General features: G+C 41.6%; 1 protein-coding gene across 2 annotated transcripts; it reads right to left on the bottom strand.

The window, feature by feature from the left end:
- Nucleotides 1–66: 66 nt before the first annotated feature.
- On the bottom strand, nt 67–26,070 carry gigyf1a (GRB10 interacting GYF protein 1a). Of its 2 annotated transcripts, none has more exons than XM_084924508.1 (26): nt 25,800–26,070; nt 20,392–21,017; nt 20,222–20,285; nt 17,301–17,430; nt 16,330–16,425; nt 16,034–16,151; nt 15,482–15,590; nt 14,954–15,153; nt 14,217–14,446; nt 14,002–14,122; nt 13,680–13,865; nt 12,947–13,104; nt 12,271–12,436; nt 11,910–12,133; nt 11,518–11,621; nt 11,300–11,394; nt 11,121–11,194; nt 10,871–11,008; nt 10,441–10,650; nt 10,099–10,319; nt 9,808–9,965; nt 9,500–9,663; nt 7,900–7,944; nt 7,511–7,655; nt 3,411–6,680; nt 67–2,259 (listed from the first exon to the last, which is right to left on the bottom strand). In XM_084924508.1, the coding sequence occupies exons 3-25, from the start codon at nt 20,254–20,256 to the stop codon at nt 6,613–6,615; spliced, it is 3,195 nt and encodes a 1,064-aa protein (XP_084780634.1). In that variant the 5' UTR covers nt 20,257–20,285; nt 20,392–21,017; nt 25,800–26,070; the 3' UTR covers nt 67–2,259; nt 3,411–6,612. The 2 variants fall into 2 exon arrangements, with proteins under 2 accessions (XP_084780634.1, XP_084780633.1); XM_084924507.1 differs by having other exon boundaries at nt 11,300–11,400; nt 25,800–26,069.
- Between the last annotated feature and the right edge of the window lie 840 nt (nt 26,071–26,910).

Below are 26,910 nucleotides of genomic sequence, written 5' to 3' on the forward strand. Positions count from 1 at the left end.
AACAAGATGTCTTCTTGGCTTTTTACTCAAACTTCATAGATAACCAAAGAACACACACAGAGTCGGTCACAGCTAAATGCTATTTATTTAGTATTTATTTTGTTCTTCAAACAAATGCCAAACTATTTACACTTCTTTTCAGTTGTTCTTTTCCAAAACATTTTCATTACATGTATGCTGTTATTTTAACAACATTCAACGACGTATTAAGTGAAGGAGCTGGGCTGACTGGGGTATAACCATGAGTCTATCATTACAGTCGGTGTTACAGTAACCAGCAAAACTGAACCAGGTAATCTTTCCATCTATACCTTCTATCCTGAAGCAGGCAGGTCAAGCTGCTCATCAACCAGGGTCTTTAGACACAATACTGTGGTTTCTCTGATCATAAAAGCTTTTGTAGTGCAGTAAAATAGACTGATGATTCATCCATCACAGTATCAGCTTTTTAAAAAATGTGATAACATTTAAAGTAATAATTCAATATCAATTCAACAGTTATGACATACCAATGCCAACTGTGGCTATTTCACTTACCTATAGAAGAAAACTGCACACCACACCCACAGTTGACCAGAAACTTTTAACAAGTCTAAACTGACGGTATTCAATAAACATCAGTTTCCATTTGGATAAAAAACTGCATACGTTTGGTTATAAAGAAGGAAAAAACAAACAAACTATAGAATGACTAAAAACACGAATCTCTTAAATTTAATGGAGACATACAGAGTAAAGACGTGGTCCAAGAAGACCTTTCAGATTTCAGACACACCACAGCCTGGTCGCTTGCGTATCGATTCAGTGCCATCACTGATGGTCAACAGCACTATTAGATACACAGATTTTAGTGTCAAACCCCACAAATACTACCAACCATCATGCATGCCTGTTCTTACAAGCACTCCTATAAGACAAGTGTGAATCACTATGTCAAAACTGTAAAAAGATCCAACTCCTAAAACACTTTATTCCCCTGGAGTGTAAAGAAAACAAATCAATTTGAGGACGACCTGCCACTCTGGTTCAGTTTTGCCGAGGACTGTATCCAACAACGGATACGACACAGCAACAAGCACGTGCTCTGAGATGAACCTCTGCATATTACCCAGTAAGCCCAGCTCCAGGCAGCACAGACTTCAGCCCTTTGTCAAGCCTGCACCTTCAGCAGTAATCTAAATAGGAAATCTCAACGAATCCACACTTTATTTGAATCAAAATGAAAAAAAAAAAGGGGGCAACAAAAATCCAACCACCAGTAAAATTAGATCAACCAAAAAGCCCTCATTGCTCTATTCTTTAGTTAACTAGTATCTTTAAAGTAGATCACATTTACACTTTTATACAGGACAAGTCTGTCAGCGAACAGACGTCTTGTTAAAACGTTCTTTAGAGTACAGTTAACGAGGTGGTTTCCAACTTAAACTGAGAACGTTTTCATTAAGCCATTTCAGACTGAACTATACAAATTTAAGGCATGTTGAACAAAGAAATAAAGCAAAAGCCATTATGGAGAAAACTCAAAAACACTAACTTTTACATTATTTACAAAGCTCAGCGTTTATGCTGCTGGGCGTTGATGCTTGTGTGTCTTTGTGTCGTTTGATATTGTGTATCTCTGGTGTGTGTGTGTGTGCATGTGTGTGTAGACATTGTTCCAGAGGAGAGCCAATGTAACTTTAGCTGAGTGTGTGCATGTAGTGTGTCTGCCTGCTCCTTTGGACTTGAGAATTTATGTGACATATGATAGTTTTGTGTTTTGTTTTCAAAAGTCCTTTTTTTCCTTGTACAATTCTTTCAGTTCATCCAGTTCCACAGCAGCAGCCTTTTGCGATGGCTGAGATGTAATCCGGCCACGTCCACCAAAACTCATCCCAGCACACTGTCTCTGACATCTGGGCAGGAGAGCGGCTCGTCGGTCCCAATGGCTAGAAGACCTTTAAGACCACCATCCGAGAGTTTTCCGGCTGAGGTGGATGATGAACTTCTGGGCAACGCAAGCCTTTGTATCCTCTTCTTAGATGGAGTGTGGGATTAAATCCTTAACCGAACACCTCCAGCAAAAAGGGGATGAAGAGTTGATAAACCTGCAACTTCATCTGTCCAACGTATAATGCCATTGGCCTGCCCACACTGAGGTCAAAAAAAGTTTCTTAGGGTCTAAGTTCAAAAGGACAGGTTTAGGGTTCACTGGTTCATGGGTTGGCTGTAGATAAGATCCTCCTTGCAGAGGGCAGCAAATAAAGCACAGCCAGACTCCTGTGAAAACACATAGAAAGAGTGCAAGACATAATCAGCAAAACTTGGACACAGGCATTAACAGAGGACAGGACTGTATATAAATGATGGAAGTGGCAACTGTTAAAAGTTCTGTTGTGAAGCCTTGAGCTGAATATTTCCACTGTGGTGTTTTTGTGATGAACAAGGGTCAGCGCTTATTGAGACACCAGGGCATAATGCAGACTCACAGGCTACCCCACTTTTTCATGGTAACCGGCACCAAAATTTGTTAAATGAACAAAGTTTCAGCAAGACTTGAAATGCCCACAAGACCACAAAGTCTTTCACCAGGAAGGACTTTAAATAAGGTCACACTAAAGCTTAGTTTTCTTGTAGCCTTCCAAACGCCCTCTGCTGGACGTTAGAGAGAATGCGAGTTACGGCAACGCTACACTGGCTTCACTTTTTATTCTGGCCGCTACATCTAGTTTTATTACAGCCTTACAATGATCATCTACTACAATTTTAAATTTGCCATAGTTAATTATCAATTAATTTCACAAATCCATGAAGGTGCGGAAAGCAACTTGTAACTTTACGAAAGCTTCATTGACCAATAATTTTTGTCATAGTTTGTCAGCAACCTTTTTCCTGCTGACGGAAACAAGACAACTAAATGGAAATGTATGGACACTTCCATCAGCAAATAACAAGATGAAGAGATTCTGGAGAGACTAGATCCAATCAGAATCAATTCATTAAATTAAGTAATCTCCTCGTGCAGTGAGGTTAGACGCACAAATTTGATCTGCCCTCATTGCTCAAACAGTAAGTTTTCTTTTTTTTTTGAGGTGGCGGGAAACGACACAACTCCCATCCTTGTTTCTTATGAAAAAGCAACAATTTTGAGGCTTGAGAGGAAGAGAAGACACATGTGCATAGTTCACACGTCAAGGAAAATAAGAGGTTTTACAAAACGCGTGGAGCGCCGCTCACCAGTAAAAACACGACAAATTCTAGATTTTGGTCAAATCGATTTTAGATTTACTATATTTAGTCAACTAAATTATGACTAAAATTAAAAGTTTTAGTCAATAGACTAAATTTACTGTGAAAATTAACACTGTAGAAAAGCATTAAACAAAAACAAAAAGGATAAAAACAATTAAAATCCTGGAAGAACATCTTACCAATGCCAAGCACTTGTCCTCCGGTAGTCACTCTGCAGCTCTTGAGGCTGTCATCAGTGTCCATCTCTTTACTGTGCGTGTTGATCAAACACTCTTGGTGGGCTCTTTGTAGCCACTGCAACATCCATTTTGATAAGTAGCTATCAGTCAGTCTTGGAGCCACTGCAGCATGGCCACCACCTCAGTCCATGTGGTTTTACGTTCCTTCCCCGATTACTTCAGGGCTACTGGCAAACTAAACTCTCAGCGAGTCCCATCTCAAACTAGATTTAAAAAAAAAAAAAAGATTGGTTTTCTTGAAGAACATTCACTCCATATAATCAATGAATTTTCCTTCATCCATTTTGCATTTTTTTCTTTCTACTCTGAAAGGTAATACAAAAATATGGTTATGTACAGGAGGTGGGAGAAGACGAGCTTCTCGAGTCTCTTATTTCAGTTTGGGAATTTCTTTTTCAGTGACTTTGTCAAAGTCGTAGCAATCCTCCTGTTGTAATTGTGCTCCCATCCCCAAAATTGTACCTCACAGCTTGAATGAACAAAAGTGCATAGGTGAGTCGGTGAGGGCAGGGTGCGAGTGCTTTCGAGGGCCGAGGTGAAGACGAGAGCACCGAGCGGATGCGCTCATACCGTCCTCTCAAGTTCCCCCTCCAGGGTTTGCAGCCCTGCACTCGGTTCTCCACAAAACACAGCCCCATCCTTGATTCTTCTACCTCCGCTCCACGGCTGATCAAGTCTCAGGACCCACGACACAGATCTAGTTAGAGGATCCTGTCCATGTTGTTGTGATGCCTGCCACTCTTCCTCAAAAACAACGAACCAAAATAAACAAAAACACCACCACACCACTCAATGTCCTTATGGCAGAAGCGCACTTGCAAACCCCACCCGTCTCATGTGGGAACAAAACAAAGATAAAAGAATAAAACTGCACCCACAGATATCCATGTGGCTTGTAAACAACCAAAGCTCCAGTATGGAATAGAAAGAGTCCTTTCTTTAGTCACCATTTGTACGACCAGGATTGTAGAGGCAGTGTGTTCAACTGTATCCATCTCGAGTTTGTCTCTCTCCTCCACTGTGTAAATGAAAAAAAAGAAAAAAAAAAAAAGACCCCGCTCAACTCTTTGAAGCTTTTTTCGGTTTTGTTTCCATTTTTGAAATCTTCTGAGGAACAAAAACAAAATCTTGTATCAGCACGGGTTTCTTGTCATTTTTTTTTTTTGGAATACATTCAATATTTTCTTAAGAAAAGAAAAATAATACACACTTCACATGGCAAAAAATGAAAAAAAAAAAAAAAAAAAAGGAAAAGAAAATTAAAAACACACAACAAAAATAGCAGCCCCAAGTGCTCATCTTAGTCCAAATACTTTTTAAACTTTGTATATAATGTATATATTTATATATATTTTTCATTTAAAAAAGAAAACTCGTCATTATCAAATTGCAACAACGAATATGTAACACAATATGCTAACATTTCATGCACCGCTCTGTGCACTCGCACATTAAGATGCTGTATTTTTTAATTGTTTTTTTGTGGTTTTTTGTATTTCAGAGTCAGAAACTCGACACCTTTCATTCACAAGTTCGAGAGCTGACAAAAGGCAACGTGATCACACCCCCAGGAAAAACACGCTGGACTAAGCCTTCCGATGGATCACCCCTAGACTCAACTAGAAATATTTACCATAGAAACGTACATACTTTACATACACTGTGCTGAGCACTGACACGCACCACACTCGCTCTCAAAAAAGAGTTAATGTCTCGATGGCCATGCACCCTATCCAAGTTCTTAGGCACAAATGTGCATTCATACACATACAAGAAAACAACAACAACAAGAAAAATGAGTACCTGTAGTTTTAACTCATTTCTATGAACAGTAAATGAACATGTACTCTAAACACGCACACTGAAAATCTCACTCGCATGCGCACACAGTAATGTCCCTCATGATTCGCCACGTCTGCTTAGTCCCTTCCAGGTCTAGAGACGGCTCCCCATGGGGAGAAGCTCAGGGAAATAAACTAGTGGTGGTCGTCATGTGATGAGAGCAAAGCTAACATTTACAAATATATCCATTTCTGGTTTTCTATCAGGGGATGAAGAGCTGGTGAGAGAAAGGATGTGTTGTGCAATTGCCCTCTCTCTCTCTCTCTCATACACACACACACGAGCATTCAGTCACACCCATAAAACACACACGTCCTTGTCTGGAAAGGACCACATACACACTCACACACACTCTAAACATGAATACAAAATGACTATCCAAACAGAAAAGACAAAAATGGCCTCTTATGTTTCATACATCTTGGTAAGCAACAAAAGACAAAACTTGTGCAGACTGTATATTACTGACACAACTCAGCCGCCACACATCAGCCACTCCCAGTCGCTCATACACATTCACAAAAATATTCACTTCTAACTAACCCCATTTGTTTTCTTTTTTTTGTCGTTTTTCTTATTTCGTTTTTTTAGGCAAGTGCAAATCTTCAAGTTTTTTTATAATCCATTTTTCAATAGCTTTACTTTTTTATATAAACGTAAAAAACAGAACCAAAAAAAAAAAAGAAAAAAAAAAAAGCTAAACAAGAGAAATATCAACAGTGTTTGTCTTTTGAGAAAGGATTTGCTCTCTGATAAGGTTTCAACTAAAGGTCCCCCTGAATTTGAAAACCTAACGTCCCGCCCGCTCGGCCCTGCTCGCTGTTTTCACCGCCGCCTTCCAGTTCTGCTGCACACGCCGATAATGTGCATGTACACACACCGTATGCGCACTGATTCTGAACACGCACGCATACACACACACGAACAAAAAGAAAAACTATTCAAATCCCATCTCAATAAAGTGCATTAGTTCAGTATAAGGTGCTTAATCTTTTGAGTGCCAGAGGATACCCATCATCCTTTTAACCTCACCGTGCCTCACCCCCCCTCTCCCCTGCTCTAGTGATCAACTGGTGCAGCAGGGAGCCCTTTTTATTTTTTCTATCCAGAGGGAAAGAACGAGTGGGAGGCGCAGAACTGGGCGCCTCCACTCCACACCTCCCCCTCACCACCATGCTTGCCCCCCTTTGTACCCCACAACCCCCAGTTCGGTTCCCCCAGCAGTGCACATTCGTCATCAGGTTTGTCTGATTAAAAGACAGAAGGCCTCAGGTAGCTATTGCTGCTGCGCTGCGTCACATCAGTAATCCTCCACCATCTCCATCTCATTCAGGCTCATACACTCGCCCGTGTTGTGGAATGAGTACCCTGCAGGTAGGAGAGGGCACAGAGAAGAGAGGGGAGAGAGTACACCAAGATTAGAGAAGGATGGCATAAGGGGTTAAAGGCTGGCTTAGACACTGACAAGAGGGAATAAAGAAAACGATATCATAAGAAGAGGTCTTGGCTTCTTTTTGGTTTCTTTGCTGATTCAGATTTTGTCTGAAAAGGTTTTCGGAAAGCAAATAAACAGCTACAGTGTTAGCATTATAAGGAAGGGCCCACTGCAAATTACACTGTGTCAGAGAAGAGTGAATAAGCTGTGTTTATACTGTTTTACATATCAACAAGTTGGACTCTGAACGCTCCCTGAGACGGAGCATTGGTAGCTAGCTGATTTATTATTGCATCTCTACTCTCGGTAGGTCATTTAAGCAGATCAGTGTTATACAGTGGAAACAACCTGGTTTCACTTCACACATAATCCTACTGCACAAATGACTACATTTTCCACTTTGCGTTTCCATGCTAAGCATTTCCTCTAGTGAATAACTCATGTACTTGATCTGGGCTCTGAACTAAAAGCTAAAGGTGGGTGTGAATAAAAATGATGGCTATGAAAAGGATCGAAAACTAACTCAAACTAAGCTGTGTAAAAAAAAAAAAAAAAAACTGACAATATGAACATATACTGGGAACTATAACTAACACCAACAGTACTAAATACACTCTAGAAACCTAGTGAAACAAAAAAAAAAATGGACAGAAGAAAACTAAACAAAATTAAAACCTAAGAAAAAAACTTTTTGGTAAAGCTGTCCATGTACGTGGTGAAGAAGTTCAAAGGAAAAACCTTAAAAGCTCTTGAGGTCGCGTACCTAAGATGCTGGGGTCAGAGTGCAGCATCATGGGCTGTTTCTTCTTCATCTTTCCTCCCTGGTTATCATAGAGACCAGCCTTGCCCATGTGGTTGGCCTGAAACATGGACTGCAGAGTGTTGGGATTCATACCTCGCATTGAATCCTAAAAAACACAAAGTAAAAATGATCAAGATCGTAACAGTGCCAGGTTGGTGACCCTTTGATGTTTCCGTTTTCTTTTCGAGTTTCAATCCAGGAGACTCCTCATAAAGAAATTAAAGTTTTCACTGTCTATAAAAAGTCTTTAATGCTGTAGTAAAGTTATAGTTGTAGTAAAGGGGAGCACTCATTGATGCTGTGTTAATAACAATTCTGCGTGTATGGCTTAGAGGCATGTCTGCATTTACCTGCAGAGGGAAGTTCATGTTCAATCCAGCCACTTCCTTTGATAACTAGGACACAAAGAGAAGAGGAGGAATTAAAGCCACTCTCAGCCTGTTAATAATACTTTTAAACACATATGTGCAAAGCCTGACCTTTATTCAAAATATTCACTTCCTACAATTTCAATCCAGCTAACCACAGAAGGTTTGTGTGTGAAACCACGTCCATAATGTCTTAAAGAGGACGCATCATGCTTTTATATATTATGTCGCCTATCAAAATCGCAGACGACTGATTTAATAGTCGACGCGTCGTTTGAAGCTTTGTAAGATCCCAAAAGACGCAGGAATGAGTAGTAGGATTTAAGAGTGTAATAACAGACTGAAACAGAAGATGGCAGCACTGCATGTACAAGGATGCCAGCTGTCGTTAAACCCCGAAGAAGAAGCTGTGTCCCAGAATTCATAGCGCGGCCCAGCTCAGTTTCCAACAATGGCGGCAGCTAGTTAGTTTTAATATTACTCTTATTAATCTTTCTGGGTCACAAAATAAACGTTTAACATATTTTCAGGGGAGAATGTAGCTGTGTAAACCTCAAATATCTGCTCAGTTTATCAAGACACCACATATTTTCAAAAGCGCGCCGACGTTTTCGGAGACGTCTGTTACCCACTAGCTCGATAGCTAGCCGGGGGCAAGGCTCACTAGAGCCGTGAGAACACCGGACTCCCGGCAAATTGTTTTCAAACCCACCGCCGTCTTTCGCTACTCAGGTTAAACATGATATAAGTCAGTTAAAAAAAACTTAAAAATGTTATTATTTGGCTTTTTTTTGTATTTTATTTGTTCCTGAGGAAATCTGTTTGGCTGAGATTAAAGTTATAGTTTTTACACAGCTGAATAAACGTCAGGCAGACAGCTGATTATGAGAAGTGTGAGATGCTCGAGAATATACTCCAGTGTCCCGTTATATGTTAGATAACAAGGAGCAGACGGCTGAGTTTAATAAGCTTAATAAACCGAAACAATCTGCAGATTTCATTTAAATTCAATAAACTATCATCTTGTCTTTATTTTTAATTAGCACATACCTTAAACACACACACACACAAGTATATACAAGTAATCCCTGAGCTTCGACTTCAGACTGCTCTAAACATTCAGTTTCAGGCAGTTTTTCTGTTCTTGATTGTGAATGATGGCAGTGAGGTTTAAGTGTCTCAAGCTGGCACTGAAAAACAACTCAGTGTTGGTCAAATAAACAAAAAAATAAAATGTCACAGCGGCTCCAACCATATATTTTATACAGCCTATGAATCCCCTAGGTTTCCAAGCTAACTTACACAAATTGAACACTACATCAAACACTTGTACAGACTAGAATGTGCCATCGATTCCCACCTGAGAAAATGCAAACTACTGAACACAGTCTGTGTCTATTCACAATAAAAATGAACAATTAGCCACTCGTCATACTATAGATTAAAGGAGGCTTTAATGGGCAGGCTTTCTGTGTTCTATAAAGAGAACATTTCAGCAATGTTTTTCTTTTCTTTAAATTACACTGATGTCGTTTACCGAGCAGGTGACATTTTGGACTGATGCTCTTGCACTCAGGCCTACCTGTTGCTGCTGTCTCTGTTGGTTGGCTTTCTGTTTGGCACGTCGCTCCAGAAACTGTTTGGCGAACTCTTTGGCTTCCACTGTGTCCCCTAGGTAGGACCGGATGAAATCCAGCACTGCATAGGGAGACTCCACCTCCTTCAGGTATGCCACAATTGTGGCAACTTGATAAACACACAGCGTGAATGATTAGTAACACAGAATTGTTGCTGTAATTTACACAGACATCAGCTATTGATGTCTGTAAGCTGAGGGTAAACTCTAAACACCCTTTAGATTGCTAAATGTGATAAAGTTGAACAGCCTACCATCCACAGAGGAGGAGGAGTTGTTGGCAGAGGTGTTGAGAGCGTGCAGCATCTGTTCACACCAGGTGGTAAAGCCGTCCTGAGGCTTCATGCCCTGCAGCAGCTTCAGCAGCTTCTCCTCCTCCTCGGTGCGCTTACGACGGATCATGTACTGATCACTGTGGAGGACACCCAGGCAAATTATATCATTACTATCATCAACTAAAAAAAAATCATTTTTTCCTGCAAGCAGTCCTTTATAACTGGGCAATCCAACAATCCACATCAGCTGAGTTGCCCAGACATGCTCACCTGAGTGATGGGCTGCTGCGGCTGTTCTTAAGGCCCATGTTGTTGTTGCTGTTCCCACGCAGGCCGGTCTGGTTCTTCACAGCCTCGTCCCACATGCCCATGCTGCCCGAAGACCCTCCACTACTGCTCTTACTCTCCAGACTACCCGGCCCTCCCCACATACCGACGCCATCCACCCACTGCCCTCCCATGGAGGAGCTCCCCATCGACAAACCAGAGTGCTGCAAACAGATAAAAATCAGGCTCCATAAATGACCAACAATATGTACGTTTATTTTAAACATGCAAATTCCTGCTACATGCTAACATTATCATTGCTGTAGACCTGAATGGCGAACTCACGCGGTCTCTCTGCTGCTGGGCTCTCTGCTGCTGCTTCAGGAGTCTCTCAGTCTCCTGCTGTATTTCCAGCAAAGCCAGAGCCTGGGGCTTTCCTGCCTTAGAAAGCCCAGAAGAGGAAGCCCCACTCCAACTAGAGCTGCCTGCCCCCGGTCCTTGCTGCTGGGGGGTCTGCTGCAGCAATTTCATGATCAGTTCCTGCTGCTGACGACACTGCGGGAACATATGACAGATCAGGCTATAGCCGTGGTTCTCGTTTCTTAGAGGAAAACAGCATTTAGTGCCGCTCAGCAAAGCAAATAAAATATCAAACATTATGAAAACTAAATCAAAACGCAGCACGGAATATTTTTGCTTTAATGAACAAAGCCAGTAACATATTTAACAACCCCAAGGCAACACATGGGATAAAATGAATGCAAAATTTCTCCACCTGCTTGCGTCTGAAGATCTCCTCCTCCTCCCTCCTTTTCTGCTCCTCCTGTTGCCTTCTCTTCTCCTCCCTTCGCTTACGCTGCTCCTCTTCCTCACGCTTCGCCCTGAGTTCAGCGTCTCGCCTCTCCTGCTGGAGCTAAAGGAAATGCGTCATCAGTAATTCTGAATGAATATTTGGATCTGACGCTGGTATGACTCAATGGACTCACAGTAGTCACAGTCTGATATTACTATTCAACAGCCCTCACCTTCTGAAGCTGTTCGAGAGTTGGACCCTGAGTAGAAGGATTCATTGTTATGTCCCAAAGACTGGCTTCACCACCTACATGGAAATGAAGAAGGATCATTTTAGCGGCAGCAGCTACAGTTTGTGTATTTTAACTGTGCCTGCCTGTGTGTGCACAAACAGCAGCAGTCCACACTGTACCTGACGGCTGTGAAGCTGAGGTATGCATGTCCCACATGGACCCTGTATCTGGCACTGACATCGATCTGTTCATCGAAGGCATCATACTCTGCTCACTGCACCTGGGACATAAAGCAACACCCGACGTGTACGTTTACTTTGAAACTCAGCATGTCCTCCAAAGTTCAAACTAGGACCGGAATGAACTCCAACAAATTTAGGGCGAAGCCTCCACCCACCTGTTCATGAGCTGGAATAGCTGCTGCTGCTGTTGGAGCTGTTGATAAAGAGCTGCTGCTGCGAGCTCCTGTTGCTTTTTCAGGCGCTCCTGGTCCAGGTTTCCCTGATGAAGGGGAAAGATATAATGTCAACACAAAGGAAAAGTCAGACTCAAAATTACAATAGCAAATTACTGCATCTAGAACAGACTTGCTTCTGGTAATATTTCAGCTACATTTACACACATTTATCCAAGTCACCATGCAATAGAAAATTCATTAAATCAACTGTGTGACATTAAGAGGTGAGAATTTAAAATTACAATTCCTGCCACCATAACCTGTCTATAAATGTGCCCTCTCATTTGCATCCTCCCCTCCCCATCCTCTCGGGTGGCTGAGCTCTGACTCACAGTCCCGGCGGGCCCCCGGTTGGGCTGCGGGCGCTGCGTTGGTGGTAGCTGTCTCACCAGCAGGGGCGGCGGGGAGGGACCCGGGGCAAAGGGCACGCGGCCCCACATCTTGATGACATCCCCCAGGGGTTGGAAACCTTCATCACAGCCCCGCTTCACCAGCAGGGTCATGGTGAAGTAGCCAGCCTGAAACCACTCACACATCTCCACCGTGGTGAATGGACCTGGTTGGTGGGCAGGACAGAGGAGAGTTTGCAATGCAGAAACTGACCTTAGGTGGTGGACTAGCTTCATCTCACCTCAAGAAATTAACAGTTTGTATTCATGTTTTTAGAAAGTATCATCAGGAGAATAGGAGTACCCTGGATCTCTCCCTGGGGGTCCTTATAGAACCACTTCATGGCAGCTTCGTGAGTTAGCGGCAGAGCAGCTGCCGTGTTCCTGCTCTCCTGCTGCTGCAGAGCCTGGGTGAAGCACTCCTCCTCCAAAGAAGTATCCTGCAGTGATGCCACCATCTTCTCTGCCTCCTACACAAATATAAACAAACATTCATTATGTAGTCGACAGAGTTGGTGTAGCAGGCTCACCCGTAGGATGAAAAGGTGGCGATGCTAACAGTACAGCTAAGACTCACAACTTTGAATGCACTGATACCGGCTAAAACAAAGCTCTACAGGTTTTAGATCTAGTCAGACAAGGTTATGTTAGTGATGCTTGTTTAAAGTAACATATGTGAAAATATAAACAATATATAGAAGAGCACAGAATAGACATGCAGACGTCCTTTTCAATTTCCGGCACATCAATCAGCATCAAATGAACTGCTCTATATTTGCAGCCTCTTCCCTAACCATCGCGTTTTTATTCAAAGCAGTGAGTTTTATCAAAAGACAAAAAAAAGAAAAGTGCAGTACTGGTTTTGAATATTCAGCAGCAAAATAATCACCAGTTTCATCCCTCACCTGAAGGCTGTGAAATGTAGTTTGATTAGACATGATTACATAATTTGTCTGAAATGTTCCTCTTGCTGCTCCTACCTGCTGCAGGTGTTTCATGCCTTCGTCGTCCTCAGCGTCTCCTCCAGATGGCGGGAGTAGAGGAGCAGCGGATGAGGGGGGTGGAGGAGGCAGGCTGGAGGAGGTGGCTGCGGCGCTGGGACTCAGCTGGGCCTTGGAGCCCCCTAATGGAGCTGCATCTGACATACGCACATGAAAAGAAAAAGAAGAAACGAGTAAAACAATGGGCCCTATTTTTAGTGTTTCTATTTATAGTTTAGCGTTTGGTGTTGTTTGATGTGAGCGGTAGAGCCGCCTACTGGCTCTGTGTCACATCCAGCAGCCACAGCCGGTTCAGTAAACAAAGTATCAAATGACTGAGGCAAACATATTCTATATCAAACCAAAATATCAACATGGCTGAATTTCCTTGCTCAAACACGCCGACCTGAGACTGAAAGGGCTGAGGTCATGAAACCAAAGGTTCAGGATCTCTCACTTTAGAATTTAATTTAAATCATTGCACAATAAAAAGTTGCCTAAATAACTTTATTTTCCGGATTTATACAAAATTAAACAGTCTAGTAATTACTGAAATGCAGAAGCATGTATATTTAATATAGACAGTGAACATGTTCTTTTTTTTCTTATAAGAGTTTAACACATTAATGAAATTGCCTAAAACAAATTAAATAAAAAAAAAAAAAGAAGAAGATAATATTGCCGTTTTGTTCTGTTGGCACACTAACACAGAGGTATGTGGAACATGACCTACCTTCACCAGACGTGCTGCTGGCCTTCACAGACTGGCTGTTGCTCAGCTGAGCATTATCCACCACTTGACTAGCACTGCTGGGTTGGGACTCCAGCGATGGAGGGGGACAGTGAGCTGTTGGAGAAGACGAAGGAGATGCTGGCTTTGTCTCACCATCTCCAACAACAAAGATGGCTTCTTTAATCTCTGTGAGGCCAGGAGTGGAAGAAAGGAAGGAAAAAAAAGTAATGAATCCTCCATTGACTATGATCAGTGAAGGTACAAGATAGAAGACAACATGTAAATGTCTTCTACAAGATCAAATAAAGACATCTCGCCTCACCCTTGTCTTTGTCTCCTTCAGCGCTGTTCCTCTCCATATCAGCAAGGCTGTCTCCCTCCTCTTCCTCTTCCTCAATCCCCTTAAACTCAAACTCCTCCAGGATTGTCTCCTTGCCACTCTTCTGATACAAGATACAGACCAAAAAAGTGAAGCAATCTCAACAAATAAATATTAAAACAATATCGTAACAGTAACACAAAAATCATTCTGAGTACCTTCATAGGCATGAACGCTCCAGACGAGTCAAAAGTGCCCATCTCCCCATCCTCCTCATCTGTACACCACTCGGGCAGGCCGTCCCTATCGTCCTCTAGACCATCGCTGCCTGCGCGCCGACGCCCGCCACCGTGACCGTCAGAGTCCCGGAAGTCGAAATCAAACTTCCTCCTCCGACCTTCTCCTGGACCACTGTGGTCCCGCCAGCCCGCTGAGCGAGGACCACCATCTGGTAAACAAATGGAAAGTTATTAGCTTCAAAACTGCCCTGAGCTACACTCAGAAATTTATTAAACTCAATCTGGAGTTTCATTTTCAAGATATCTGGTTTGGAAAGATCATGATTCATTGAAGCCGACTGCTGAGTCTGCAGAAACTCAGGAAGCTTTAGTTTAACCTAAACCCAGCTGCTCGGTCTTCCCATCACTAACCACTAGATGCCAGTACAATGTCCTTTAAGCTAAAGTTGCCACACACATTGTTAACATAGGTTTAAAAACACAGTAATTTAACAGTGGAATGATGAGTAATACAAACGGTTATCTCAGTGATGCTCCATCTTAGTGATTTTAATGAGGCTATACCAAAGTGTAGCTTCCACACTAATGAGTTAGGGCAAAAGGTTTATGTTAAAGGAACAAATTTGATCCAAGTCTTAGCCTGTGTTGACAGCAGAAAGAGGAATAAACAAAGCAGAGTTTATAACAATAAAAAAAAAAGTTTGTGTTTATCATACCATCCCTACGGGATCCAGCAAGTCTCCAGTTACTGCCCGGCTCCCCTTCGTCTTCCTCCTGCTCCTCCCGTAGGGTGCGCCAGTTATCACTGTCAGCCCTTGTGTACTCTTTCCTCCCCGGACCCCCGGGACCTCCAGTTTCTTCAAAGCCAGGACGTCCCACCTCCCGCCGCAGCGGCTTCTCAAATCGACGCTCACCCCTGAGAAAAGGAGGGAAATGAAGGGAAAATTAGACCAGTTAGCAGAAGAAAACATGGGCCAGTTTTTAACCCAAGAGCAATGTGTGCAACCAACACCTCACACTGGAGACAATACATTTGCACAGCTTATCCAGATCTTGGAAGGAAAACTGGAAGAAATACAAAAAATACCTGAAAGGATTACAGACTATGCTACACTGCTTGACAGCTGCTCTGAGTAATGATAAAACAGGCTTCTGTTGTGCAACAGAGCACTTGGAGTCATTATTTGCATGACCTTACCAACATTTTAAGGACAGTGCAGGTGCCGTGTGCAGTTTATCCTTACCGGTCGTCCCAGCTCTGGCTGCGGTGAATCTCTCGGACGCTGCGACCGAAACCCACCTCGGCATCTTCAATACTTCTTTGGTAGAATCCACCTTCACCACGGCCTCGGCCTGTTTATACACAAAGAGAACAAGCTTCATCCTGCAGGCAGGTGCACACATCAACACACCATCGAACATCATTCTTCTTTTGTGGTTTCCTTTGCTGGGCTGAACTGTGCATGTGTTTACATTGGCATGTGTTGACAAGGTAAGCGCGTAAGCCCCGTGCTTTTAGGCTGCGGCTGGACAAAAGGAGGACTATTTTAAACAGGCCAAGAGGAAGTGTGTTGCACCAAGATGGTGGAAGAAAGAAGGAAATAAACACTTTAGTAGTTGCCTTAAACTGTTTTACTTTAGCTGGGCAGCAGCCATTGTAGTTTGAGCCGAGGGCTTTAAGCAGCCCTTCTGTTGTTGTTGTTGGACTCTGCAGCACAACTGATTGCGAACAGGCTCAATCGGGGCTATACTTTATTGCTTGTGTCCCTCATCCAACTTTTTTCCCCTGCCGTTACCTCGACCACCCCGTGTGGCTCCTCGACCACGGACCACTCCAGCTGGGGCCGCACCACCCACTCCTTTTCCCATGAGCCTCAGCACTGCCACACTGTTCACAGACATGGAGAAGTTCCTCTGCAGAGTGAGATGAACGAGCCAAAAAAAAAAAAAAGGAGAGAGAGGAATGTGAGGAATGTGAGCTCACAGGCACATCTGTCAACTGAATCTGTATGAGGGTGAGATACCACAAGATAGGGCTCAAACAGTTTAACATTTGCAGATATGCGTTTGTGAGAGTGTGGCTGGTGCAGACCTGCTCCTCCTCAGTGAGAGGCACCAGTGCCAGTGGCTGCATGGGCTCTTCTTGCAGAATAGCAGCAAACTCCTTATCCTGCATGTCCTCTGGGACCTAAAAGCAACAGTAGCAGCAACAAGAGGACAAAACCACCTCTTAAAAACTTGAACTCTGACTTCAAACATGTTCATATGTTTAAGGATACAGACTTATACAGCACTTTAGAGAGGTCCTATTGTGGTGAATTCAAGTTCTACACTATTTTATGCTGCTTCGTAGGAGTCGCAATTCAGAGTAAGCCTTATTTTCTTCCTTGTGGGCTTTGTTTCAGCCCGTTGGGTTATTCTGTCTGAAAGAAGCAGTTTTCCTGTAAGGCCATCCTCTCTTCTCTTCTTCTCTAAGACAATTACTTCTGATTGACTGCCCCTCACAAACAGAGGTGAACTGCAGTTTGGTGTTCTGTGCTTACAGACAGATATTAAAGGCAGGGTTTTTGTCAATGTACTCCAAGCCTGGCATCTCATAACTTGTTTAATGTCTTTAGCTCAGCGGTCCCCAACCCCCGGGCCTCAGACCGGTTTGGTACCGGGCCGCGAGAGTTGAAGCTCAGGTGTGAAATGTGTGGTTTTCAGGGCTTTTATCGGTTTTCAGCGTTATTTTGTTATCGTTTTTATCGTTAACCCGGTTTTCCTGGGTCTTTTCACGTGTGTTAAGAGTAACTCTTCTATTTTTCAGTAGCGGTACTAGTTTTATTTTGTTGTAGTTTTCCGCGACACCTTAAAGGCCAGTCCGTGAAAATATTTTCGGGCATAAACTGGTCCGTGGCGCAAAAAAGGTTGGGGACCACTGCTTTAGCTGATATCCATCTCCTTGTGTCAACAGGTGACTGTAAGCTTACATCATTTTTGCCCCATGTGAATGGGATTCAGTGTTTCTCATTGGTATAGACTGTAATAAATCGAGAATGACTGAGTAAACTATTAACCAACCTTGTTGTCTTTGACATAAAGTGCTAACATCTCCTCTCGGCCGTAGCGGTACTCGGCCAGCTTGTACTTTGGCATGGCGGGGGAAGGAGGGGGAGACGTCACACTCCCCCCACTGGACAGTGCACGGAGCCTGTGAGTAAAAGACATAGGATGAAGTACTTCCAACAGCAGGAATTAAAGCGACTGTCGAGTACAAGAAATAGGTGCTTTGCAACTGCATGCTAAAGCTTTCAAAGCTGTGTATTTGCTCTACTTTTTCCCAAGCTAATAAAAATCTCTGACATGTAATGTAAAAAACAAGCTTTATAAATAACTTGGTGCAAATTCCCCAGTTGGCTCTGAACGCACGCACGCACACACATACACGAAAATCAGAGCAATTGCGTAACCTTGATAGAATTCCTTTTAATCTCAATTGAAGAAAAATAACTAATAGCATCCATCTTGCAGCAGGAAAAATTTTTTAGTAAATGTTCTGTAACAAATTCCTCCCACACAGCTCCCCCTGAACACACTTGGCTCAATGCTGACGATATATTAGCTTTCCAATCTCAAGATTTCATTTTAAAAAGCTATTACTAGCTGGCCAACTTCCAAGGCCTGCTGTTTAACAATGGCTCCTTTCACATGCCTCTACAGAGTGTGTCAGTGACTCTCAGCTCCACATCAAAACCATATGCAGCTCAGAGATGGAGAGGCGGGTGTGGGGGGTAGAAAGGTAAAGGGAAGCTTCATGAAAGCCCAGTTGGTAGCATGTAGCAAATCAAAGAGGATAAAAATAAGTGGAGCAGCAACTAATATGCATAATAAGAGAAGCGCTCAGGAAGCGAGCCAGTGGGTGGGTTACTAAGAAATATTTGTGCATCATATGTACCCACTTCACCTGCATTTACCTGCAGCAAAACATGAGCTTTTCTCCCTAACAAGGATTCAAATATCCTCTACACACTTAAATCTCTACATGAATAATCCTTTGAGAGTCTTACAAAGATTGGAGTAAGAGAAACTACACCAACCTAAAAGCATGGCCGAATATTTTACTTTGAATTCGACCACAATGACTAACATAGTTGCAGGCTGCGCTGCCAACTAAAGCTCGAATGGTCTAAATAATTTCGTAAGGTTAACTGGCCTTTAAAGACGTGTAAACATGCTGGTCAGGCAGCTGTATGTGGCGAGCACATGAACCGGCCGCTCTGTAACTATATTAAAAAGGGTACGAGGATGAAAGTGAGCTAAGTGAGCCACTGAGAGCAAAGCAGCTGCAGATGTGTAAAGGCAGAAATATTCTGTGAGACTGGCACTACACCAAGAATGCACACAGCAGTCACAGGCCGTTAGAGATGGAGAGCTACCAAACTGCAGACTACGCCCCCCCATTAATCGCTGCACAAACATTCACTGAGCTACAGAAACAGCAGAAGGAAAGAGAGAGATGGACAGGAGAGAGCAGTGACAAAACCGACACTTTGCTACCACTGAAATGACTAACCACGGCGGGGCGCCTGCAAGCAAGACTCATTTTTAAAAGCACTTTCATATCAAGTTTAAACATCTTCAGCAACGTCTTTTTTTTCCATGTGTTAATAGACTGTAACGGAATTTAAAACTGAGACCTTCCTCTGTACTATTTGTTGCCTTTAAGAACCTGTGGAATGATTTCTGTGTGAAGACTGACCGAGAATTTATTGTAAAAATCCGAGAATATTATGCTCGATTCTTAAGTGTCTACCATTAGTGTCGCTCTTTTCTACTCCCAGCGCCAACAGTGAGCAACACTAGCCAAGAGTAGTACCGAGTCCACAAAAGCTCAAACACACATTCCAGAGAAGGACAACAGAACTGACTTCAGACAACATTTCACTTATGAAAAGTGAGTAGCAAAGCTAGGCTTAGCCAGGGAGCTGATGTGCTTTGGGTATACCATGTAATTTCACCTAATGGTAACCATTAGCTTACCTGCTAACATGGTGACTAAAGCCACAACAAAGTCAGTTTTATCCAACTGAAGTTTGATCAAACAGAAAATAAGGCCTTCAGGGGAGAACTACAGTTTAGACGTGCATGATTCATTCTGGCTAACACTAAACGAACTGCATGCTCTCTCCTGTTACAACATATTGTCTTGTGTGGTAACTTGGCCGCCTATATTCAAGATCCAACCAAGTTATGACATTACAAATGTTTATATTTCAATTTAAGGGTTCATTTTTTGGTCACATTGCCAATCCAAACACAAAGGATAGGTCAACACCCTGAAGCCAACTGAAGAATGAAGGCTGCTTATGCCATCTGCACAGCTAAGGTTACTTAACACCATCTCTAACAGCCGTTTTCATACCGGTTTACTCTTACGATGATTTTCTCAGGTAATGCTGGTGCCACCTTCACACAACTCATTTTGTCCAACAAAAACTCATAAACCAAAAGACATCAGCTCTACATTAATGAGAGACCATTAAAAAAAATCTAAATATTTCAGGTCATCTCTTCCATTTTGGGCCTTTGTTTTCATGGTTTTTGGTACGGACACTCTGAACCGTTTTGGTTGAGCTGAATTTGATCGAACAGCAGCTTATAACCTAACTCACTTCACTAACCCCTGATCTTTTCCTAGTGTCATTTTCAGGGGAACGTGTCCAATTGACACAGGACGTTAAGCAAATTGCCATTGCGATTTAACGGCCACATTCAAAGAAGGTCATTTGGAGGTTGCTTAAATCTGCACATTTCATTATGTCCAAAGTTTCCTTAAAAGTAAAAACAGAATGGCACTCAGGATAACTCATCCGCTTTTAATTTCCCCCCACAAATAAAACAAACAAAAAAAATAAGCACTCGGTTCCTCTGGGAAACATTTCTTTATAAAAAAAATTGAAAATATATAAATAATAAAATATAAAATAAAATACAAATATTACCATTCTGGGCCGAAGTTAAGAGTCTCAGCAGTCATATTCCTCACGTCCACACAGAACTGAGTATCTAAGGAGGAAAAAAAGTATCCAGATTTCTTTGTGTTTTTTCTTTTTTGTGACGAATAAAATGCAACTTTGAAAAGGAGGGTTAACAAAAGAAAAAGGTTCCTTACCCTGTCCAGATAATCGGAGCAGGCTGGACTGGGCTGGACCAGGCTCGAGCTGGCTGGCTTTAGTTAGGCTTAGGTGACTAGAAGGCTGAGTGGTGCTTAAGCTGTGGTCACAGAGCTCCCCAAACACACAAAGAGAATAGCTGCCAGTTTCAGGTGCTTGAGGAATACCAGGTTATCAGGTCCTAACTAAGGAAGGGCTTTCAATGATAAGTTTGGAGAATGGAAGCTCCTGCTACTCACAGCCAAAAAAGGTTGTTAACATAAAAAAGAAACGAAAAGAACCTTAGAAATTAACAATGGAACAAAATAAAACACTCTTGCTAGTAATCTTCTTTTTTTTGTTTGCAATTTCCTTTTTGTTTTGTTTTTTTACAGCAGTTATATCTCACATTAACGTTAAAAATATGAACTGATTGATCAAAAGACGTAATGCAGGAACAAAATAACAGCCGAAAAAACAATGAAATAGGCTGCTGGAACAGCTGCCAAGAGCAGACGCGACTCGCACTCCTCTTCTCCTTTCTCTCACTCCCTCTGTGCTGTTTTCTCTCGCTCCAACTGAAATGTGGACTGACGGAGACCTTCTAGGTAACTCCTTTATTTCCTGACCTCCTCCCTTTGCACCACTGGAAAAAAAAGAAAACAAAATACTGTTAAACAGAGACAGAATGAGAGAAATATAAAATTTCAAAGAAAAATGGGAAGAAGTAAACACTTTATAAATTAGCTGCTGCTCTTGAGATGCTTTTTCACCGCTTGGCAGTCCACCTCTGTTGTAAGTGAGTGAAGGAACCATAATTTGATTTTCTCCGCAAAGACTCGACATACCATTTACGCAGCGTGCCTGGGACTCACCAACAGATACCCAATTTGATCAATGTGTTGCAGCACTCTGAGTTGAGGGGAAAGTGCTGTGGTATTCCTTCACTGAATAAATGAAAACTATTTCTAGTATAGCACTCAGTCATACTCCAACATTTCTGCTGCTCACAGGAGATTTTCCATCCTGAAATACACCAAGTCTATTTCAGTCATGTTGTGAACCAGATGCTTCCTAAACCATGCAGCTGGCTGGGGATGGTTCCTCAAAATGTCATGGCAACTAAAGCAATATCCAGGCAACTAAACTTCAGCAGCAAATGCTCACATACACATACATACATATATTGCCCCTTTAACATGAACACCACTTAGGTTTGCATACTGATGACTAAACACAAGCCATATTTTCCAGCTTCTTCCCATCTTGATGACTACTTTCCTTCAATATTCCCTCACCACAGACGCTGAACAAAAAAGATTAAGTTCACAAGTTTTCACAACATTTCATTAAATGGCCATCATTGCATATAATAATAATTGCAAATAATTTCCCCCAGGGATCAATAAAGTATTCTGATTCTGATATAACCGACACTTGCAAAGTTACCTACGCACTTTACAGAGATTGGCTACATGGTGCTAGCAAACTAGAGAAAATAGACATTGGTGTTTCAATCGGTTTCGTTTTAAATTAGCTTTGTCATCTTGCATTTGCACGGATGCTACTTTCTCTGCCCTCTAATGCGCTGTTTTGCTACACGCTTAGTTATGTTGGTAGTAAATACTGCACATGAGGAAAGCGTGAAGAGAAGAAATCTTTACTCAGGCTTATTACAGTTTGATTTATTTAAACTGAAACAAAAGATTCCCAACAACTGACAATCTATGTGAAAATAAATAGATAAATAAATAAAAAAAAGAAGATAAAATGATGTTGGTTACGATGGTTTGAAGCCAATTTTTCCTCTCCCTTTTTTGTTTTTCCTTTTTTTTTTTTAGATGAACCCTGTTGCAACAGAGCCAAGAAGCTCTTCTGTTGATAATGTTAGCCAATGACACACACTGGTTCAGAGAAGCTGTATGTTTTCTTATTCTTACAGTTGGGGCTGTGCCATCCTCCACAATAATATTGGTATAAAATATTTTCACATCTTATAAAACCGCCACAGTGCAATATCATTGCTATAGTAAGGCATGCATTTACAATCCCTAGTGTGCACTACAACAAGACAAGGCCCAGACATGTCTGAGAGCAAGAGTCACATGTCATTCTCCAATGACTATTTAACTAAAGACTGAGCTACTTAAACAACCTCCAACAAAGCACTATGCTAAAAAAAATATGCAAGAAAACTGCTCCTGCCAAAGGTGGAAACAAACTTTTCATGACTTGAAGAAAAAAAAAAAAACACCGCCAACTACAACCAGGCTACAAATGACTCAACCTAGCATGGTTTGCTGCACTTGTTATGAAAAAGAAGAACAAAGTGGATGGAAATTAGGAAATTACTGATGCAGTTACATGAAAAACATTGATTCATTAATGTTGAATTCTCTTGCAGCTGTTCTATTCCCACGTTGTTGCAGTATATTAATAACTAACCTCGTATTGTGGATGAATACTCTCAGTTGTTCTCCTGACTGAAGTTTGGCCTGTGTATAGCATCCTGCTATGCGATTGCATTTGTCCCTGCCCACCAGAATCTCTCACGTTAACTTTTATCGAGTGGAAAAAAAGTTCGCGTTTATCCTCCAGCTTCACTGTGCTAATGTTATGCTAACATAGCTGTGTCGCTAGCAATCACGTAGCACAACATTATATACCAGGTAGTCCAACTTCCGTAACCCTGCAAACGCCACTGCTGTTTAGTTTTCTGTCTTTATTTATGTTGGAAGTGGTAGCAGAGCTGTACGTTTTAATTAGTTTCAAAAATCTCTCAGTCAGAACATGGTATGAAATGTTTAGGTGGAAACTAGCGAGCTAACTTCCTGTTAACTTGTAACTCCATTAAATTTAATAAATTCTGTTTTCATGGATGCATGGATGTTAAACTTAATTGTTACACCCGACAAAGCAGCAACACTGATGATTTAATTAAAGATGAAAGAATTTAGACCGTTTTTAACTCTTAGTGTTCGTTTGACTTTGGGACCTGGAGGGGACGGAGTTTTGGACCCAGATTACTCCGCGAAGCTCCTCACTACGGCAGCCGTAATGCTCTGACAATCCATCAAGCAGTGCGGCTTACCAAAGTTGTACTAAAACATTTTTTAACAGATTTCTGCACGCCCAAATCGGTTCGAGGTCAGTAAGCACAACCAGAATTCATACATAAGGCACACTCTCGATTTTTGAGAAAATTAAAGGATTTTAAGTGTCCCTTATAGTGTGGAAAAAAAGTTATACAGAAGAAAAGAATATATCGTGATATATATCGTTACCGCACATGCTTCAAATTATATCGCGATATGAATTTTAGGCCATATCGCCCAGCCCTACTGCTGACTGCATTTTTCAACATTCAGTATTGTTTCTGTAAAATATAATTACTGCAAATTTTCTTTAGATATAATTTTGAGGCTCAACTGGACACCACTACTAACAATGTAGTTGCTGCCCTTTTAATCAGAGCATCTCAAATACAGACAGAAACTTTTTTTAAACTTTTCACCTAAACCTCTCTCCAGGAAATCCTAGCAGCTAGGATGCTGGCCTTTGTTATTTTAATGCAAATGTCCAAAACTAGTTAATTAATCTGCTCACCTGTTTAAAGACCGCTAACCCACTCAACCTACAAATGAATGCAATTTCCTAGCAACTGCACAGTACATCCTCCTATTGTATTACTAAAGTTCAGTTTAAAAAAAAAGCCCCACTGCTCACATATCCCTGTTTTCTTGGTTTAAAAAAAAAAGAAAAGAAAAAAAAAGTAGGAAAATCGAGGTCTTAATTGAACTTTTGTACCTATAAGAAATCTGCTACATTGCCAGTAAATATGATTGCCTTATTTACATTAGTTATTACATTCATTATCATTTTAGAAGGCAATACAAATTGATGGAACTACTCAGTGCATAATCACTGCAACTGGTAAAGATTTTAAAGACAGAAAATACAGAAAAATTTAAAAAGGAGAATTTAATAATTACCAAGTAAGCAGATTTAAGAGCAGTCCACATTAAACTATTAACACTGCAATACAGACATGTTTAAGACAAATGGAAGATACTGAGCAGGTCCAGTTTACATTCCAATATACTGCAAATATAAAATCTTAATTTAAATTTCTCTTCTGAATTATTGGGGGAAAAGACCATTTTATGCATTTGTAAACCAAAAGCATATCAGCTTCTACATGAATTTAAAATACAGTAGGACCTAATGAACTGTCATGTGTGAACAAGAAAATTTAAACATGCCCTTTAAAACAGGATTCAAACCATTCCAGTCACAGTTCCCCGTTTGTCAGACATGTTAAGGCTCCTGATCAGAATACAAAGTACTTTTTTTTTTTTTTTTACATGAGTACTGTACTTTAAACAGGTGTACTTCGCAGGTGTACCAATTGTCAATTTAAAAGCAGCACAATAAAAACACCTGTAATACCAGGCTCCAGTTATAATGGCCAGATCAGTTATGGCTTAAGGAAAATCCAGAAAGAAAATAATTTCACAGAGAAAACCTCACCGAATAAAATGACACTTTATGGCTCTTTAAGCTACTAGCAGATATGGCAAATTTTTCTTTACTTTTATGCGCCGTCCAACAGACAAATTGTTTTTACTTGGTTTAATACGCTGTATCAACTTTGCTTAAAAAATTATAATAAATAAATAATTAAATAAATAATGCAAGGTCGGAATATGGGATTTCTTGTGCGTATGAATATTAGCAAAACTCATGCACTCCAAAACGTGGCGGGATAAAGATTTCACTCTGAGTGAAAGGGAGCGGTACCAGTGGCTCAAAGTGATACAAGTGCAAGCAAACTTGCAACTCTGACTAAATTAACTAAACCGATGGTGCTAAATGTGGCTAACATTTAAACAGAACAGTCGGAGTTGACGTTAGCTACCGACAGTTGTGGCGAGCTACGCTAGCGCGTACCCTGCTCGCCTCTCAAGCCAATTAGAGCGAACTGATTTGTGGGCAAAGTGCAATAAAGCCCTAGTTACAACATCACTGGCCTCGATATCATATTTCTGTTGCATATGAGCAGTTGCTAGCTAGCTTGCTTCGTAACTTAGCACAAGGTATGCACTGATCGCAAAGGCCTTGGCTTGTAGGTTCAAATGACACCAGATATGTCGGCAAAGGGGGCGGAGTATTGGGATCTGAGTCCCCGGCCTGCTCCGCTAATGTGCGGACGACCACCAGTGCCACTCCGCTGTCGGTACTAATGCGTTGTAAACAAAAGAAACAACAGCAGAAACAACAGAATTTTAGCTCTTAAACAACTCAGTGAAAATGTTTTTTTTTCATGACAGATAACACCGACCCGTTCGAGCTGCAGAAGCTATTAGCATGTTAGCTCCCGTTAGCCAGCTAGCTAAAAGACAGGCAGCAAAGAGGAACCATGGCTTACCTTCACTGTTTATAGCTACCAGACTGCTTGTCTGCACGGCGTGTCTACAGCCAATTTATCGAATGCATTGGTCTCTTTAAACACTGTAAACGTATTCATTCGACAGAATAGTACTTTCAGAAAGTCGTGCTCTGTATTTTATTTATTATTTTTTTCCCCTCTCCACCAACGGTCGCTTCTGCGTATCAGTATGTGTCTGCTGGCTCCCAGTCGCTGCTCTTCTTGTTGTTTGTGTTTCGGAAACATGGCCGTCAGTGTGACACCACGTGACTGGACATTGACAAGCGCCTAACCAATGCTGTAGCAGGGCAAACACACCCCTATTTACCAGCCTGGACACTGGAGTGTACTGCACGCCGCGATGCTTTAACAGGCAGAACGTCCGGAAGGTTTATTTAGCCAGTAAGCTGGCGAGCGAAAGCATTTGTTAGCACGCAATTGTATTAAATGCACAACACAGCCAGAGCAATGCAAACTCGCGAGGCAACAGTCACAGAATAGCAATGAAATTAACTTCCATTAAACTTGCATTCACAAACGCTGCTGTCAGTAGCGTTGAGCGTAAAAGCACAGTTAAATATTGTTTCAACAGTGAATTGTATGCCTCGCAGTGCTGGCAGCAAACACTTACTGAGCATGCGCAATGCTTTTCTGGCGGTAGTTGTGGGAGTTAGTCGTTAGAGGGTGCTGTTGAATGCACAGCAGCACAAGTGTGCACACAACCGGATGGTTTAAATGGGGATTAATGAAGATGAAAGTAGCAGTCCTGCCCTCTTCAGTTGCTGGTAAAGTAAATTTCAGAAATGTAGTTTATTAAAAACTAAAAACAAATAATAGGTACAACAGTATGTATGATAATTTTGCACAAAAAAATCTTACAACTTCTAATTGTTGTATGACAGCGGAAAGAAAAGAGGTTGAAGATGACTAATTTCATTGCATATAAATATTTTCCATACAGTGTCATCAAAACACTAAGTTGCAACTAAGTTGGAATGTGGATTACCTTCAGTTTGTTTAAAAAACAAACTGAAACAATATCAGCTTTTCTTGAGGTGGATTCTCTCTAATATTTTATTCCAATATGCCATATATTGCAAAGTAAATAGTT

This window comes from Perissodus microlepis, chromosome 3 (assembly GCF_051167445.1).
Source record: "Perissodus microlepis isolate ML-2025 ecotype Zambia chromosome 3, ASM5116744v1, whole genome shotgun sequence".
NCBI lineage: Eukaryota > Metazoa > Chordata > Actinopteri > Cichliformes > Cichlidae > Perissodus > Perissodus microlepis.